The following is a 19415-nucleotide window of genomic DNA, read 5'->3' as shown; positions in this document are numbered from 1 at the left end:
AGCTACAAACTGATCACAACAGTAGACAGGCAGTAAAAATACGGATTTACATCAAGTATAAGTGAAGAAAGAAGCAAAGGGGTTACATATTGATGAACCAGCTCCATACTACTCATCTCATTATAGGCTTGTTGGTAATCTAGGTGCATAATTTAGCCTGACACAATCAGATGACCATTTCATCATAAATTTGACATAAACTATGAGCACAGTAATGTAACACACCCTAATTGGATTGTAGACTGGAACTAATAACACTACATGTAGATTGTATTTTAAAGTGTGCAGGGCTTTCCCAACATTTAGGGAATTTGTTAGCTGTCCATTTGCTGTATGTGTGTATATTAACATCTAACTATCTATAGCTGGCTTTGCTCTATATATACACAAGGAACTCCTGAATTGAACTAGCCCTGCATGCCTGTGTATACTTCTTTTTATTCTTTTACAGGCAAAGAATAAGGTTCTCATATTAGAATGTCAAATATAGGGCAATACAGTGCAATAATGTTTGGTAGAGTTTTGTAAAGCTGTAGTAAGACATCCCTTATGTCTTTATAGAGTGGCTCTGGCCTTTAGTAGGGAACTTTTGACAGTTTTCTGAATCATAGCTAGTGCAAACTATAATATTGTTCACTCAGTTGTTTAAATTATCCAAAATAAATTACCTTTTAACATACTTCCTTACAAAAATAGGAAATATTACTCAGAGATATAAAATAATAATAAATTATTATTATTTACTTTTAAAAGTCATCTGAAGGCAGCCCTCTTTAGGGAAGTTTTTAATGTTTGATGCAGTACTGTTTTTAATATTCGGTTGGAAGCCGCCCAGAGTGGCTGGGGAAACCCAGCCAGATGGGCGGGGTATAAATAATAAATTATTATTATTATTATTATTATTATTATTATTATTATTATTATTATTATTATAAAAAATTAGAACTGACATTTTAGAATAGCTATTTCCTTGTCTGTCGTGTGCAGATCATTTATTTATTTATTTTAAATTACAGTGTGTATAACAAATTTGTGTATCAACAAATAAACATGAACGATAAATCAATACACATCTGTGCATATCTTTAAAGATGGATATACAGTGCATACGGAATATTAAAGCATATGTTACTAATGTGATGGACACTTGCCAGTTCTTTAGTGCTGTTAAAAGTGCCTGAATCTAAGTAGACTGAATCTACTGCTTGGGATGGGGTGATGTGAGATGCTACTTCAAATGGATATAAAACTTTTTTTTCCTTTTTGATGGATACAAAGCCACTCCAAAGTGTTGGAGGGTTATAACATTATTACAAAATATTATATGATTTAAGCCATAACTGTTTGTGGAACTGAGAAAGGCCGGCACTTGCAAAGACAACACCTAAATACACAAAGCAGTAACAGAAACCTACGGTAAATTTAGCAATCCCCTGAAACTAAAATCTGAGGCAACAGCAGAATTAGACAAAGCCTTTAAAAAAATCCTTTGTTTTCAACAGTCTTCAACTGTGGTTACTTTAACTGACAATTTGTTTTGTGAATTGGGAGACATCAAGAATTACTTTTCATTGGATCTGTATTTTACAGGGAATGAAATCAGAACTTCTTGTAGTTTCTCTTCTGTAGCTGAGTGACAGGCATTAAACAAAGAGGATTGTTCAGATTTCAGTAGTTATTTTCAATCATGTTAGAAAAGAGAAAGTTAAATCTTCATGAAAGAGAAAATGAGTCCCCTTGAGTGTCACTCTGTTTGCACATTAGCACATAGCAAGGTCTTTGCCAAGTTGCTCTCTGACTGACTGCTGCAGATGCTCTTTCTCAAGTATTCAGAGTCAGATCTTTAGTGCAAGTCTTCAGGGACAAACAATAGCACCTGTTCCTCACAAGATATCAGGCTAGTTAGTCCATTCATGTATCTTTAATGAAGCTCCAGGGCAGATGGCAAAAATAAAAAGGCACCATCATCAAGTTAGCAAAGGAGACAGAAAGAAAGAGGTGTTGGTGCAACAATATATTGCTTTTCTGAAGAGGAAGAAAAGAGAGTCCAGAGTTTTTCTTTGGCATCTGCTGGTGTCATGATTTTTCAGAAAGACTCAAGGAACAGAGAAGCAATTAACCTTTTTGAGAATTTATATGACTTAATGAAGCTGGCTATCCTCACCCTGCTAGATCAACTAGCATAAAAAACTAAGGGCTACGTCTTCAATGTTTGCTTCCAGCATACCCAGAGAGAATGCCAGTCGCTTAGTTCACTGTGTATGCTATTTTATTTTATTTTTTTAAAAAGGGAGGGCACATTTTACTCCATAGTGCATACCTTATGCCTTTTGTCCTGTGTAGGGATTCTTGTTCTCACTACACACCTTATACATTTGTCCTGGTTCTCCAATATACACTTGTTTCTGGTTAACTCAGAAAAAAGGGGACACTAAGTCTTGTCTGCTTCTGCTGTGCCACATTATCTGAATATTAGAGGATTTGAAACCATCCACACTTAAAGTATGAAGGTTTGTGGAAGCTTCATTCCCATAATCTCTTTGTAAGCTTCAAGCCTTGTGACTGCAAATCAGAAAAGCACATGGCGGTTTCACTTTCCTTGCCCTCCACCTTATTTTTTTGCCATATTATGGCCCCCCCATCAAAGGTATTCTGTGCTTCTCACTGTGCTTCCAGTCCTACTTGAATACAGTGGTACCTCGGGTTAAGTACCGGTACTTAATTTGTTCTGGAGGTCTGTACTTAACCTGAAACTGTTCTTAACCTGAAGCACCACTTTAGCTAATGGGGCCATCTGCTGCCACCACGCCGCTGGAGCACGATTTCTGTTCTCAACCTGAAGCAAAGTTCTTAACCTGAAGCACTATTTCTGGGTTAGCGGAGTCTGTAACCTGAAGCGTATGTAACCTGAAGCGTATGTAACCTGAGGTACCACTGTAGTCGTTTCCAGAGGGTGCTGCTTAAGGAGTGCTCTTCAGCCCTGTGGAGCCTTCAATATGGAGTTGCTCAGGGTTCAGATTTATCCCCCATGCTGTTTAACTTCTACATGAAACCACTGAGTGGAGTCATCTGGAGTTTTAGAGTATGTTGGCAGCAATATGCTGAGGACGCACAGCTCTACTTTCCCTTTCCATTTGCAGGTGTAGCAGTAGATGCGATGGACCGTTGTTTAGCTTCAGTAATGGACTGGATGAGAGCCAACAATCTGAAGCTCAATCCCAATAAGACTGAGGCACTGTTAGTTGGTGGTTACCTAGACTGGATGGGTGCAAGGTTGCCTGCTCTTGATGGGGTTACACTCCCTCTGAAGGAGCAAGTACACAGCTTGTGGGTACTTGTGGATCTTTCCTGTCACTTGAGGCTCAGGTGGCTTCAGTAGCATGGAGTGTCTTCAGTCAGCTTTGGCTGGTGGCCCAGCTGCACCCCTATCTGGACAGGGATAACCTAACTTCCGTTGTCTATGCTCTGGTAAACTCTAGGTTAGGTTGCTGCAACATATTATACATGGGGGTGCCTCTGAAGGCAGCTTGGAAACTTCAGCTGGTGCAGAATTCAGTGGCCAGGTGGCTCACCGGGGCAAGATGGTTTGAGCATATTGTACCAATCCTGGCCCGACTGCACTGGCTGCCAATTAGTTTCCAGGCCCAATTCAGAGTGCTGGTTTAAAGCCTTAAACAGCTCAGAATTGCAATGCTTCAAGCACTGCCAGTCCCCATATGAAGTGACTCAGACCCTGTGATCATCATCTGAAGTCCTTCTTTGTGTGCCTTCTCCATGAAAGGCCTGGAGGGCAGCAACACGAGAATGGGTCTTTTCTGTGGTGGCTCCCCGTTTGTGGAATGCTCTCCCCAGGGATGCTTGCCTGGCGGCTTTGTAGCATATCTTTAGGTGCAAGGCAAAAACATCCCTCTTCTCCCAGGCCTTTGGCTAATTAAACAATCTATGTCCTTTTAAACTGTCGGGGGGGGGGGGGGAGTATTGTCTTCATTTGTATGTACAGTGGTACCTCGGGTTACAGACACTTCAGGTTACAGACTCCGCTAACCCAGAAATAGTACCTCAGGTTAAGAACTTTGCTTCAGGATGAGAACAGAAATCGCGCAGTGGTGGCGCGGCGGCAGCGGGAGGCCCCATTAGTTAAAGTGGTACCTCAGGTTAAGAACCGTTCCAGGTTAAGAATGGACCTTCAGAACGAATTAAGTTCTTAACCCGAGGTACCACTGTTGTATGTATTTTTTTGTTTTTATATTGTGAACGGCCCTGTAATCTTTGGATGAAGGGCAGTATGGATGGATGGATGGATACATAGATAGATAGGCCGCCATATGTATAGCTATCACATTGGTAAGGGCTAGTCCCTTATTGCCCTGAGATATCCTAGTTTTCCATTTTTTAGAGAGAATATAAACAAACAAACAAACAAACAAATAAAAATACCAGATCTACACATGAATAGATCTTCTCTGAAATTTTAGCATAAATAAACTACTATATATCCCAATGTGCAGTAGCAGTCAGTGATCTGAAATAGTAATGGGGAGCACTCACAGTAGGACTACCATGTCACACAATATGTTTCACTGGATGATATTATAGACAGAGGGGGGAAATCAAATATATTTGAGTAGCAACCCAGCCCCTTCTATAACATCTAATTTTGCTTTTAATGTACAGTTGTCATAAATCATGCACACCAGAGGAACAAACTTCAGTCACTTCCAGAAATGGCCACTGCGTTAGTATACATGCTGCTGCTTCCTTCTCAAGTAAATGCGGTTGTCTTTTGGCTTTTGTCTGCACCATCTGGCCATAGTCTACTTGGCTATTGTGATAGATGACTTCAAGTTTACTCTTTACTACTTCGATTCAAGGAGTTGTGAATGACTCTGGATCAGTTTGATTCAACATCCACTCTAAAAGCACTCAAAATTATTGTGAAACTCATTTTATTTAGTTCCTAAATGATGGTATACCGCCGCCTTTAGACACTGACATTGTTTTTGCTTGTTTATTCAACGGCCTATAGGAACAATTATCATGCAACCAACTTGGTAGTGTATAAAAAGTTGATACTGGACACAGGGGGATCGACTTCAATTTAACCATGTTAAATTTGTCGCTAACATGGAGAAACTGGGCTTACATCAGCTAAAATAAAAGAAATGGCTGCTCGTAGCTAGTTTCTTTCACGCCCCAGTGCCATGGCAGTAATTGCACAAAGACCTTTTTATTATAAGTTGATTTTCCTGAGAAATGGATTCCGAAAAATACTGTAAAGTGTTTATGTTTTGCTTGACCTTTATTAACCTACATCTTAGGGCTTTTCCCCCAGAGAAGAGTTGTTGGTAAATTAGCTCTCTTAGAAGCGCACACACAGTAGCCTTTCTGGTCTGCATCAGATGTTGGGAGAGGAACATGGATATGACAAGAAAATTTGGCACTATTTAAACAGTGTCATAGGTCAACATATGGATTTTTACCACTAAAAAAGTTTTGTAGGAATTAAATCCCAACAAAAAGCCATTGAAGTTTATTTTTAATAGAATTTGAAACCACTCATTTGCAACAAGAGAAGGGGCTGAAATTATTTTCTGATTATAAAACAATTCATTTTTATACTTTTTTGTAATCATCGGCAAAATCCTTGCATTAGTTCTGAGTAAGCCAACAGAAAAAAGAAACATGGCATTTCATTGGATCCAGCCATCTTTTGGCATAGTTGTCATGATCCAGGTATCTGGAGAAATAAAGCTGAATATTAAAATCTCCTGATTCCCACCTCTCTAGTTCGGTTTGCCCAAATATAAAGCCTGATAAGTATCTGAATAATTTTCTGCTTCTGTATTTTTACTTTATTTCAACGTTTTGGCTTTTGATACATTTATGAAGGTCATATGAAATTTGATGCAGTGGGATTTATTCTAAAATGGTCAATAGGTAAAGGTAAAGGTACCCCTGCCCGAATGGGCCAGTCTTGACAGACTCTAGGGTTGTGCGCCCATCTCACTCAAGAGGCCGGGGGCCAGCGCTGTCCGGAGACACTTCCGGGTCACGTGGCCAGCGTGACATCGCTGCTCTGGCAAGCCAGAGCCGCACACGGAAACGCCGTTTACCTTCCCGCTATAAAGCGGTCCCTATTTATCTACTTGCACCCGGGGGTGCTTTCGAACTGCTAGGTTGGCAGGCGCTGGGACCGAACAACGGGAGCGCACCCCGCTGCGGGGATTCGAACCGCTGACCTTTCGATCGGCAAGCCCTAGGCGCTGAGGCTTTTACCCACAGCGCCACCCGCGTCCCTAAAATGGTCAATACCACACAATAAATATCAGGCTTTATGATAGTGTTTAAAGCTATAAACTGGATAGACAAGCAAAATATTAGTTTAATTGAAAGCCAAGAATTTTGGTTTCATTTAAAGAGGTACTGAAATTTTGCTAGTCTTTTGAAAACATTGAATTACTTGCCGTAAAGGTTCAGTAGGTTGAATTTTTAAAAGTGCTTGAATTTTGCACTAGAACGTTACATCATTTTAGAAACAAATGAAACTATAAAGTACAGAAGCAGGATAAAAAAACAAAAAGGAGAGTGAGAGAAATCTTCTTTTAGAGCAGGCCCAGATTTAAGCAAAACTTAGTAGAACAAAAAAAAGTACAGGTTGTTGCACCTTTGACATTGAGGGAGAACAAAGCTACTATGGCTTTGATGTGACAATGTGAAATTGGCAAGGATTATGGTTAGGAGAAGGTTTGGTTGGACTCTGTGAATGCAGGCACACTATCAGTGCTGGAGAGTTATCTGTCAGGACAAATTTGTGCTATTTCTGATCAGAGACTGTCTTCTGTTTAGCAGGTTCAGGGTCACATGCCTCCGCTCATGATCCCAATTTTTCCACACGACCAGCGGACATTGGCAGCGGCTGCTGCAGCCCAGCAGGGATTCCTTTTCCCCCCAGGAATAACTTACAAGCCAGGTAAGTTGACAGGGTTGTGAAGCTATTTAACATGTTACGATATTAGCCATGGCTACTCCTTGTAATCTGCCTGGTATGGACAGTGATATGTAAAAGCTGGGGGATTTAAGCTGGGGGAAGGGGTGGGGAGGAAAGGAAATATGTGGATTTCTTTTGCAAGTCTAGATGAAAACTTCTTCCAGAGAGAACCAGGGAATTGGCTTCTCAGGGCCATATTTATTTTACTTCTGTATACCACAAAATTATTTCCTTTGAATTTATTGACTTTCTTCTCTGCCAATTTGTGAGAGTAGCCTGGCTCTTTATGAGGTTACATATATATCTTTTTAAGGCCCTTTTATCATCAGAATATATATATACACATACTAGTGTTTTGTGCAAGCCATCTTTATAATTAGAGATAAAAAGTAAAGGTAGGTATGATTTAATTTGTGTATTTCAATTGGGCAGCAATTTATACGATTTCCATCTAAATAACAGAGGTTTCAGCAGTTCAGCTACAATCATCAATTCAGGCTTGTAACAGGTCATGCAACTTCGCAGTGAGAGATGTTTGGAGATGATTCAGCAAATATTATGATTTCTTTCTTTATTCCTTTGAGTTTACTGTGCTCCTGGGGAATTCAATTAGGGATATAATGGTTTGAAGCTACTTTCAGCGTCTCCTTGTAAACAGGACTTTAAATTTTTAAAGCCACATTAGCAAAGAAACTCAGGGTAAGGAGATATTTAAGTAAATAAAAATCAACCTTATTTTCATGTGTATATTCCTTGTAAACCTACATCTCAGCCAGAAGCAGCATCTTTATTTTTCTAATTAATCTCACCCCCTCTAATTAATATTAAACAACAAAATGGTTGCAGCATTTCCTTTGAATGTTAGATGCAAAATTTTCATTTGGAATCTGCTACTGCTGTTAATGGGAATGTTGCAGTGGCTTTCAGAAAAAGGTGGGATCGGTTCTGAAACAAAACCGTATGTTTTAGAATGTAAACTGCATATTAAATGTAATCCAAGTTAAATATAAGCTCTTTTCAAGTAAGTTTAGTAAGATATTGTGCCAAATAACACTGCAGAAATTATTTCCATTTGTCCGCTCTGCTCTGTCTTGGTAGTTTCTTAAAAATACATTTACGGAAAACGGATTTTTAGATGCTAAGTGTCAGAATTGGACTGGAATGGCTAGAATCTAGCCCTCCACTCAGTCATTGACTGATTTGTGATCTGGGATACATACTTTGCCTTAACTTCCCCCAATTAATCTGTGAAATGATAATGTCCTCATGTGAGTGAGAAACATTGTCCTTTTATGTACTAAACATGTTGAAACGAGTCTAACAATTGGCAATGTGAACAACCAAGCTACCGTATTTTTTGCTCTATTGGACGGGGGAGAATAGGAAAAAAAAAAATTTCTTGTTCTCCCCCTCAAAAACAAGGTGCGTTCAAGGTGCGTTCAAGAGCAGGCCTTGCCGCTGCCCCCGAGCTTGTGGGGCTGATGGTGGGGGGAAGCGCTGCTTTCCCCCACCACCAGCCTCAAAGATCCCTGAAGCCTTTGGAGCGCAACTACACTCCAAAGGCTTGAGGCTTCGGAGACATCCTTTGTAGCCTCCGCAAGGCGGCGGGGTGCTTTGCGCAGCCTTCCCGAAGCTGGAACAGCGAGACGTAGGGCTGCGTGGCGCCCCGTCTCACTGTTTTGGCTTCGGGGACAACAGGCTGCTATCCGCAAGCCTTGGGAGCCCGGCAGGAACTCCCACTTCATTTTTGGAGGGGAAAAAGTGCGCCCTATAGAGCGAAAAATACGGTACATAAGAAGATAAGAAAACTGGCACAGTTCCTGCTTGTAGGTGTCATTTTAAGGGATGTTTTAGATGTAGTTCTCTCCCCTCCAGGTTTGCACATCAGGTATCAAGCAAGGGCATTACGGGGAGTCGCAGGTTTGTGCATGCCTCTCATATTTCCTCCTAGCCTTGACTTTTTTGGACAGTGCAAGTTGAGTCACCTACATGGGACACAAGAAATGACCTTTTGCTGGGTCACACTCCTTATCTCTAGGGGCTCAAGGAGGCATTCAGCTAACGGCTCCCATTACTGACCTGAGCAAAGACTACACTTGCACAACAGGACTTGCCTTCCTCCCCCACGTCCCAGAAATTGATTCAGGAGGGGTCAGGAGAACACCAGGAACAGCAAGGGGCAGGAGAGGGGAGACCATTCTGTCCTGCAAGCCGAAATTCTTGTGCTGATGGAATGACCAGAAGAACGCAACGCTATATACTCCCTCAGGAAGGAATCTTTCATGTCACATGTATCTGAGCCTTAAAAAAACAAAAATGGGAGAGATCAGGGACTGAAGCTGGGACCTTCTGCATGCCAACAATGTCTTCTACCTCCTCCCTTGTGTCACAGCTATTAGAGATTACAGGGTCCCAAGCTAGCAAATATCAATCATGAATGTGATAACAGATTTCTTAAAATTAGCTAGCATACTTCTCAAGATTGTATAATATAATTTTCCAGCATAGCAAGTACTAATTGAGAAATCTGGGCTGCATAGATCACCTAATTAATTTTTATAGGTACTCCTTTTGGTATATATAGCACATACCAGATTAATTAAAACTTTAAGATGCTGTGTAACTCAAATTACTGTTGTCTGCTGACCCACATACACTTGACAATTCTCTCAGGACACCCTACTATAGAAGTTGGACCATATTTAAATTAGATACATAAAGTAGAGCTATTACAAAGCCAACAATTATTTGCATGGATCGAGCAATTACTCTTGATTACATTGACTCCTTCATATCATGGAAAAAGTACTATGAATGGTTTGAGATCTTTGGCAAATATGAAGACATGCTAGTTGACTGTTAATTTAGTCAAGCATGGGGGAAATGTTACTGGGTAGGAAATATGAAAGCTGGTCTAAGTGTTATGGCTAAGAAAGTGAGCAGTGAGCCAGCAAGTCCCTGATTCAAATCTCATCTAATTTATGAGCTCACTAGTTTCCTTAGGCAAACCGCTATTTCTCACTGTGAACTGTTTTCTCTGCTATATGCAGATAATAACATTGATCTTCTTTACATAGTTGTTGTGAGGATTCCTTAGGTAATGCAGGTGATGTCCTATAGCTGTGCTGTTTTTGTGAATTTATACTTGTAGTGTTCAGGATCAAGAAGTGGCTAATACCATGATTTAGGGTCCTCCCTACTCCCATAGCCTCTTTCTTTTGTGCCATGCTGTGACTAAGGGAAAGTAGCAGGAGAATGTTGTTGTGCTCATATTCTGCTTATGGGCTTCCCATATGCATCTGGCTAGCTGCTGTGGAGACAGGACACAGGACTAGACAGAACTTTGGTACGATCCTGCAGGGTTCTTGACATGCACAGTCTTAACATACTTAATAGTTTCAGTTGTTCAGATTATATGTCAAAAGCAAAACAAAAACCAAGGTGTTTTGTGTTGCCATACTTTTTATTTTGAGGCCTTTAGCTTAGTTTAGAAAAGGTGTCCTTCACTTCCTGATTAAAGGATGTGCATAAGAATTAACCACAAAAATGGTTAAATCAGAACATCTGCATAACTCAGATTTGCCATCTTGGCTGTTCTTTTTGCAAGACTAGATCTGAGCTAACAACTCTAGTATACTGTTATTTTTATTATGTCAGAAGCAAGCTATAAAGCACCGAGAGCTATAGATCAAATCCCTTGCTTTTTATTCTAGGAAGGGTTGTGCAATTCTTTAGCAATTTACATTAATTAGCATTAACATTGTTTTGTCAAATACACTGGAAGGGAAACTGATCAGTTTTCAAAGTGGTTGAGCATGTAGCGAACAGCTGTGGTCAATTGGACTTCTTGACCTGCGCACACAGAGCAACAAACATTTGTGTAGAATCATCGGAAGTCATGGTCTACACACGAATTTCCAACTGTTTCAGAGAATGAAAGGTGCCTTCCATGCAGGAAAATGAAAATGTACGGAGCAGCCCTTAATGTTCAAAACCAGGAAACACTGCTTTGCTCTGGATTTAGAACAATGTGTTTCTAGTATGTGCTGCGGCTGCCTACAATTGTTTAAAGAGCACTGGCCAGTTTGAAATCTGAAACAGAAGTTGGTAAATCATTCTGGGACTTAATAAGCACCTATGTATATATAAACAATAGAAGCACCAATATAAATAGGCATTCAGCAAAGCCGGGGAGCTGAGAAGGGTAGTTTTCAAAACAAGGATGACTGGGGATTTGTTCCCCCCACCCCGTTCCTTGAGCCATTCTCCCAGTAATCAAGACTAGTACACACCTATGCCTTCAAGGGACCTGTTCTGACTTGTTTTGTCTACCTTCATAAAATTAAAGAAGAATAGGTCCTCACGCAAGCATTCCAAATCCAGAAACAAATTTGAAAAAAATTGCTACAACATGTTGAGTGATAGATTGCCAAGACAGCTACCAATAAGATCCTTGATCTATTTTGCATGTGTCTGTGTGTGTGTGTGGTGTGTGCGTGCTTGGAAAATTAAAAGTGGAAATATGCATCTTCTGCAATTAAAAATGTAAAACTTTCACCATCTCCCTCCTTTGTCCCCGGCTCTTGGCCCCTGCCTCTCCCCACAAGGAACCTGTCCCTGCTTTAGTTCTACTCCTGTCAGCAAAACATTCCATTCGTATGAAGTGTCATGCTTTGTTCTCTGGATAATGCTATTATATAATGCAGTAGGATTACGTTAACCATATACAGTTCACTTTAAAATGCTTCCATTTAATCCTAGAAGGGACACTTCATGATTTGGGGGGTCGGGGAGAAAGAAACATAGGAATGGGGGGGGGGTGTCATAAGTAAAAGGGAAAGCCATAGCCAGCAGGTGATCCAGAGAACACTATAGGGTGTGGTATAGACACTAATAAATTAACCTTAAAGTAGGTGTGTGTGTGTATATATATGTGTGTGTGTATATATATATCCATGGAAGCATGACAGCTGTGAGTGCTACAGGGAATTCTTTTAGGGTTTGATTTTTGCCCTCAAAAAAAATGTTTGACATGGAAAATGTTTTAGTACAAATAAAGCAACTACTCTTGAATTTACAAAAGGGGGAAATAGTGACAGGGTTGCTGCATGGAACGGGGATAAATAATTCATAATATTTAAAGAAAGAATGCCTTGGAAATGTTCAGCAATGCAGTCCATGCTTGTGCTTGAATGCTTATTTCTCTCCTATTTAAAGCATCATTTATTCAATATCTTTGTGATGACTTCTTTTTTTTAAAGTCTGTTTACCAAAGAAACATTATTTAACTTTTTGATGAGGATACTCTATATTCAGATAATTTTGTTTAGCCTTCAAAGAAGATAAGCAGAATTATCTAACCATAGAGAGACAAGAGTTTTATACTTTAAGAAAGCAATTTAGTTATTTAAAAAACAACATCAGCCCTCTGCAAACTAAAATCAACCTCATAGAAAGGGGGAAAATAAGATCAGATTTTATGAATGTTACTCCATAGGACACCAGCACAATGTAGGTTAGCAAAGGCATTGTAGCAGTGCTCCATATGCAATCAGAAGCCAATTGTTAGTGGACTGTGTACAAGCACATACTGTGCTCAATGGTCTGATGAGGTATTATGGATATGATGCAGAGAGACATTGTGGATTAGAACTTCACAATTTGTTTAAAAAGTGAAAGCAACTTAACATTTACACTGAGCTTATCTGAGTCCTGTGGCGCTTTGGGTGGTAAGCAGAGGGAGGGTGCTTTATGAGGATTTCGGAGGCTTGGGAATTGAGGTGTTATGTGTGTTGGGGGAAACTTGCCATTCCCTGACTGCATTGTTTTGTATCCCTTCTACACCGCACCTACCTTATTACATTCTAAATGTAATATAGAGTTGATGCAAAGCAGCTTGGTTATTATAAATGTAAAAAATGTACAGAGGAGCAGCTTATTAAAACATAGCCTAGAGATAGTACATAACACTGACTTTAAATAAGAAGCTGAAGTGATACTCTATTAAAGCATGGTTATTGTGTAATTTATCAATCACTGTCTTTTTTTTTTTAATTGCAAGTTCATTTTTTAACCTCCCCTCCTCCCCCTCTCCCATTCTGCTTTCTACTTTGCAAAAGCGTGCTGAAGTGGCATGGGGAGTGGGGTGGCTACAGACACTGCCTAGTTGTGGTGATAATCTGAAAAGATACCATACATAGGTAACCATATTTACATAGGCAGCAAGCAGCCTCTTTTTTCTGGGTTTCTTATTTTAGCAATAATTTTATAAATACCCTGGAATTGCAGTAGTACCTATGATTGTATTCTTATAAACATTAGGGATTCTGTAGGTTTGTGTCTAGTGCTTACTGTTTATATAAGATGTAAAATGCTGATAGATGTATTCCAACCCATTTCCCATCATCAATATGCATGGTACTTTACAGAGTCTCATGACAAAAATGACAGTTCCCTGGCCCATAATCTAAATTTCAACGGTGGTGGAAACAAAGGGAATGCAGAGGATAGGGAGCAAGGCTAGAAATGTGAGTTGACAAATATTAATGTGAACAAACCCATCTATGCAATTAAAGTATGATTATCCAAACAGCTTATTTTCAATGCTCAGTAGTGAATTGTGAATGTATTCTGCTGCCAACATGTGGAGTAGATAATGACTTTGGGGCTAATTCAGTGTTTGATCAGAGCACTGACCCATTTTAGAGATGAAGTAGGGAACCCAGGCTGAGATGAAATTTCTCAGAAACATTTTTTCCCTGTATGGTCAACCACCATGTCTTCCCCATTGTGCCCTGGAACGATACTAGGTTCATAGAATTGTGCAGAGTGATGGCCAGGCTTCCCATGAAGTTGCTGCTGCATTTACATCGGCATAAACAAAGGGAAAAGGCTGGGCTACCACCACTACTTCTTGTGAGCAACTCCCCTAAAACATGGTTGGAGAACTTCTCCCCGCCCCTGGGAGAAATTCAGTGAACCAGTCCTCTCAATTTCCCCACCTACAAATAGACTGGCGAATTTTGAGAAGCCGTTTATGCACAGCTCTTAAAAAAACCCCAAGCCCAACCTTTACCTAGGAGAAGATGGAGGCAGTTGAATCAATACGTGTTCCAACCAATACGTAGAGCATTTTTATCCACTGGGGATCCTGGGATTTGAAGTTGAATCCCAGGTCACTGGAGGGAAAAGTCACTTTTGTATAGTGAGAGCATGGTCTTCCTCTCCCTTCCTTCCTGCTGCTCTCCTGCTTGTGGAGTAGGAGAGGAGACAGAGAACCAGAGGTAGGGGGCTTGCTGATGGAATGCTGTGCTCTTAGTCATTTGAGGCCCCCCTGCTTCAAAAATTCATTCCCTCCATAATGCATGAGAAGTCACAAAATTAATTCACAGTGTTCTGTATGTTCCTTGATTTCATGGGAGATGGTTACTTTAAGAACAGTAAGCAGATAATTAGGTCTTGCTTTCATTTTGTTGAGAAATTATCTAGGGTTCTTCTGCACATTGCTGGGCACATCTTTTCCCTTTTGCCCTGAAGGATACATGAAGATCACGAATTAATGATAAAGGAAGACTGGTAACAGGGGTGCTCTTGAATAGTCCTACCTGAGTGTGAGACACCAGGAATGGCATTGCAGTGGTCTTGGGAGAGACGATCCTGAAAGAGATTGTGCTTTCTTTGCTGTGAGCTGAGTTCTGGGTCAAATTCAGTGCCACCTTGCAGAGTCCAATCTGTAATCCACACTGAATATGTGTGTCTGACCACATTCTCACTGCCCCAGTGATATGGGAGGAAAAGAGCTCAGGATCTGCTGCTGTTTTGTTCTTGTTTCTCTGTGCATGGGATGTCCATCAAGGTTACTTCAGAGCAATTTATTGAAATCAGACCATGTCCACTAATTTACCTGTTACCCCAAAGAAGTGCAGCAATTATTTATTTTAAATCTAGAGAAATAGATGCACAGCATCTGACAAGACTGGGCACATAGCACTTTGTGTCGCTTATCGCTTGAAACCTATCTTAAATGAACGATTATTTTCCAAGGCAGCTATGCTTTGTGATCCGTAATAAGAGCCGGCATGCTTGGGTCTAAGCATTGCATTTTATGTTTTGCCAGTTTGCCTACTAGCAATCTGCTGAGCAGAAGTTCCAAGATAGAGTTGCAAGTCTGTGCCCAGCAACCCCCTTTTGTTTTTGCAGATGTTTAGGCTTAGAGCAGTGTTGTGGAGCACAGGCCCTGTTCATACTTGTCTGCTGCTATTCTCTGCTCATTGTCTAAACCTGTATGCATTGTTCTTCTCGACAGGTGATAACTATCCTGTGCAGTTCATTCCATCAACAATGGCAGCTGCTGCTGCTTCTGGACTCAGCCCTTTACAGCTCCAGGTATGTGCCAGAACAAAAATATGTGGGCTTGAAGCCAATGCTTTAGTGGAAAACTGCTAACCAGCTGTATGCTAAGTAATGGCTTGAATGTTAAATAATTTTTTAAGCACAGCCCCAGAAGGATTAACACCTTATGTACTTAACATGCTGCAAACAGAACAGCATGCTGTCAGCCTTGATGCTGGGAAATACAGCCAACTTCGTATTTTATAACAATGAAGTTAATACATTTTGGGCAGGATCCTGCTTAAATTAAGCACTTTTTAATACAGTTGATTTTGGTCAGATAAGTATTATTTGATTCTTCTATTAAAACCAAAGTGATTTTAAAAAGTGCTTAACTTGTGCTAAGCTCTATACTCTGTACATGTTCTCTGCTTTGAGACTGGGGAAGAAAAAGTATGTAACTATTTACTGGAAGATATATTAATAGCATTTATGTTTCTTAAGCTACTTCTAAGTGTGCCCTGTTTAGCTGTTTTTGCTCATAGTGGGTGTCTGAATAAATGCATTATATTTTTTCTTTGGGGCTTGGTGATGACTGTTTCATAAACTGAACACTTGCAGCTTCTGTATTTATGGAATCTCAGCCTTTCCATGCGTTAAGTTGGTTGGATGCCAGCAGCCATCAGGAGTCTGAGTTTGGTCCCTTGCTAGGTCATTTATTTATTTTTGTCATAGGGGGAACTAAATGTTGTGTGAAAATGATTTACACTCCAATTTATTATATAGCTTTTTAATATTCCCCAAGAAAAGGCACAATAGTGTCAAATAATGAAGCAACAGTCAAAAGCTTACAAGGGGGTGTGTTTAGTCATCACGCTAGAGGTTTACCTCTTGGACATTTAAATGATGTGGCAAATATATCTTATACCTATTACCAGCCAAAAGAGTAGTAGTGTTAAGTCTCTAGCAGCAAAAGATTGCTGTGGTACCTCAGAGGCAAATAGGCTTATTCAGATATTAGTTTTTGCAGGCAACAGGGTAATTTATGCCACAATGAAATAGTCATTCTGTGGGGTGCAAGGGGATTTTAAAATCCTGTTAATAGTCAGCTGTTCTTCTTCAGGTGATGTCACATAAGGCTACATATGTGGATGGCCAGCCAAATAGGCCACATAGCAGGGAACTCTTCAACAACAGTGCCTAGAACTTGGCCCCCTCACCCCACTTGGCCACAGTATATGGGAACTAAGAGCTGAAAAGAAGAAGCAGGCTGCCTATGTCAGGGGTAACTATGTGCTGCCCTCCAGCTGTTGTTGGTCTACAACTTCCAACAGCTTCAATCCACATGGATAGTTGTCAGCGATGATGGGAACTGTGGCTCTCCCACCTCTCACCTATGTTGAGGAGATGCCACTGAAGAAATTGGATAACTTGTTAGCTTAAGTTGAGATAGTGGTGTTTGAGATAGGGGAGCTTGTTGCAGCTAGAGGTAGAGACACCTGTGCCTCTTTACCAGCCTGACTCATCTCTGCCTCTTGGCCTCCTCCATCCTACTCTCCTGATGCAGCTTCAACCTCTGCTCTCTGCCATAGACTCCCCATGCTCACTGAGCCCTGTTTCCTCTTCAGCTGCCAACACCTTCTCCTAGTCTTCTCCCTCCAACCACTCATCCTCGTCCCACCACAAATCTCCTGGCTCTGAGCCTTCTTCTGCTGGGGGTTCCCCAGCTGGTTTCTCCCACCATTTCTCTGTGTCCAACCAATCCATGATACACAATTACTTTCATGTTCTCATAGTAGTAAAGTGGATGAGAGTATATATATTAAGATTTGCCCCCACATTTCAGTTTTTTTGTTGAAAGATTTTTTTATCACAGTGCTTGCGAAGTTTCTGTTTAAATTTTACATTTCCATTGACAGACAGATGACACTACCAATAAACAAATCACTTAAATGATGTGTTGGCTTACTCATGAGGCTGTGTCCTACATATTTCAGAGATAATCTAATTGCTTTTTTAGAAGCTAAAGAGATCAGATAATAACTAAAGGCTTGCAGTTCAACAAGTACTTCAGAACACTATTATCTGAACCATTTTCTAGAAGTTCTACCAAACCCAATAGTGAAATTCCTGATTGAGACTCTTACGTAATCTGTCTCTCAAACCTTTAGAGATGGCAAAATATCAGCTTTTTTAAAACACCATTTTATAAGTGTTCTTGAACCATTGATAGTTGTTTTCACATTCACTCTCAGAATCAAAGAGCTTAAGAACATAAGAAGAAGCTGATAAATCAGGCCAATAGCCATCTAGTCTAGTGTCCTGTTCTCACTGTGGCCAACCAGATGCTTGGTTGTGGGGAAACCTGCAAGCAGGACATGACTACAAGAACAGTCTTCCCTTGTGCAGTATTCAAAACATACTGCCTCCGACTGTGGAGGCAGCAAACAGGCATCATGGCTAGTAGCCATTGAGATCCTTGTCCTTCATGAATTTGTCCAGTCTTCTTTTAGCCCATCACTGGCTTTTGTGTGTGAGAGTTCCATACAAATGGTACTTATCTCTCCTGAATCTTCCAACATTCAGCTTCATTGGATCCCCACGAGTTCTAATGTTATGAGCGGAGGAGAAAAACTTTCTCCATGCCTTGCATAATTTTAAAACTTCTATCACGTCACCTCATACTCTTCTTTCCCCTATACTAAGAGTTCCAAATGCTGCAACCTTACATCGCAGGTGAGTTGTTCTATCCCCTTCATCAATTTGGTTGCCATTTTCTTAACCTTTTACACTCTACAATATTCATTTTGATGTGATGTGATGTGATGAGAACTGTACACAGTATGTGGTCACCCCACAGATTTGTATAATGGCATTAAGATATTCATTTACTAGTGATCCCTAGCATGGAATTTGTCTTTTACACAGCTGCCACACGCTGGGTCAACACTTTCATTGAGCTATTCACTAGGATCCCAAGGTCTCTTTCCTGGTCAGTCACTGCCAGTTCAGACCCATGAGTGTATATATGAACATGCATCACTTTACACTTGTCTACATTGCCTTTGCCATTTTACTCAGTTTGGAGAGGTCCTTTTGGAGCTATTTTCAATCTCTTTTTGTTTTAACAATGCTGAACAATGTAGCATCATCAGCAGACTTGGCTACCTCCCTGTATATCCCATTTATGAACAAGTTTCAAAGCCCGGGTCCCAATACCAATCCTTCGGGAATTCCACTTTTCTACATCCCTCCATTTGGAGACCTCTGCATTTAGTCCTACTCTCTGCTTAACCAATCCCTGAGCCACTTCTCATATTCCATGACTGTTAAGCTTACTCAGGAGTCTTTGGTGAAATATTTTTGAAAGTCCAAGTCCATTTGTAAGACATGGCTTGTCCTTGCAGAAGCCATGTTTATCTATATGAAATGTGTGGAAAAATCATGGTATGTGTACAACTTTGCACGATTCCATTCTAGCTACCTTTCTGACATGAGATACTTTCCCAGATGCAGCAGTGCATTTATATAAGAGGTTATGAAAAGACCATACCATGCTTACAAATAATGGTTTAAATCAACCCTCCTTAATACATATTGGCAGATTTTTATGAGAGTGATAGAGAAGGAGCAGTGATACAGCTTGTGCTATTATTCAGTGTTTCCTCTCTTCTTTTCGTCCTCCTCCTATACTAGTCCCTCTTATATTTTTACCACTGTATTTTTTATATATATAAAACTAACTTTTTAAATTTGTAGAATTTATATTAGTTTTACTCTGGGTACATGTGTGCAGCTGAATATAAGTCTTCAGGGATTGTTTCCCAGCCTTTCAGTGGACTCATAGCAACCCTGTTCCTGGGAAATCCCATGGCAGCTCAGTAGACACACATCTGTCCTAGAAAGCTTCACTGTATGAAATCTTTTATGAGGCCCCCCCTATCATTTCTCCTTCCATTCCCCATAGCAAAACCAGTAAGGCAGCCCTGTATTGGGAAATTTGTATGCCTAATGTTTTACAATTTTTAATATATTCTGTAAGCTGCCCAGAGTGGCTGAGGAAGCCCAGCAAGATGGGCGGGGTATAAATAATAAC

The 19415-nt window shown here is 40.4% G+C and overlaps 1 protein-coding gene across 16 annotated transcripts in view; it reads left to right on the top strand.

Moving 5' to 3' along the window:
• The window catches only part of SOX6 (SRY-box transcription factor 6), a 459717-nt gene that overhangs the window by 359205 nt on the left and 81097 nt on the right, over positions 1 to 19415 (top strand). For 14 of the 16 annotated variants that reach the window (XM_077930886.1, XM_077930879.1, XM_077930884.1 and 11 more), the window contains 2 exons: positions 6847 to 6970; positions 15294 to 15373. In XM_077930886.1, the coding sequence (XP_077787012.1) occupies positions 6847 to 6970; positions 15294 to 15373 (204 nt within the window). The remainder of the gene's footprint in view (positions 1 to 6846; positions 6971 to 15293; positions 15374 to 19415) is intronic. The other 2 variants (XM_077930866.1, XM_077930857.1) reach the window with 1 other exon arrangement.

This window comes from Podarcis muralis, chromosome 1 (assembly GCF_964188315.1).
Source record: "Podarcis muralis chromosome 1, rPodMur119.hap1.1, whole genome shotgun sequence".
Classification (NCBI taxonomy): Eukaryota; Metazoa; Chordata; class Lepidosauria; order Squamata; family Lacertidae; genus Podarcis; species Podarcis muralis.
This window is presented reverse-complemented; position numbering and strand designations above follow the sequence as displayed.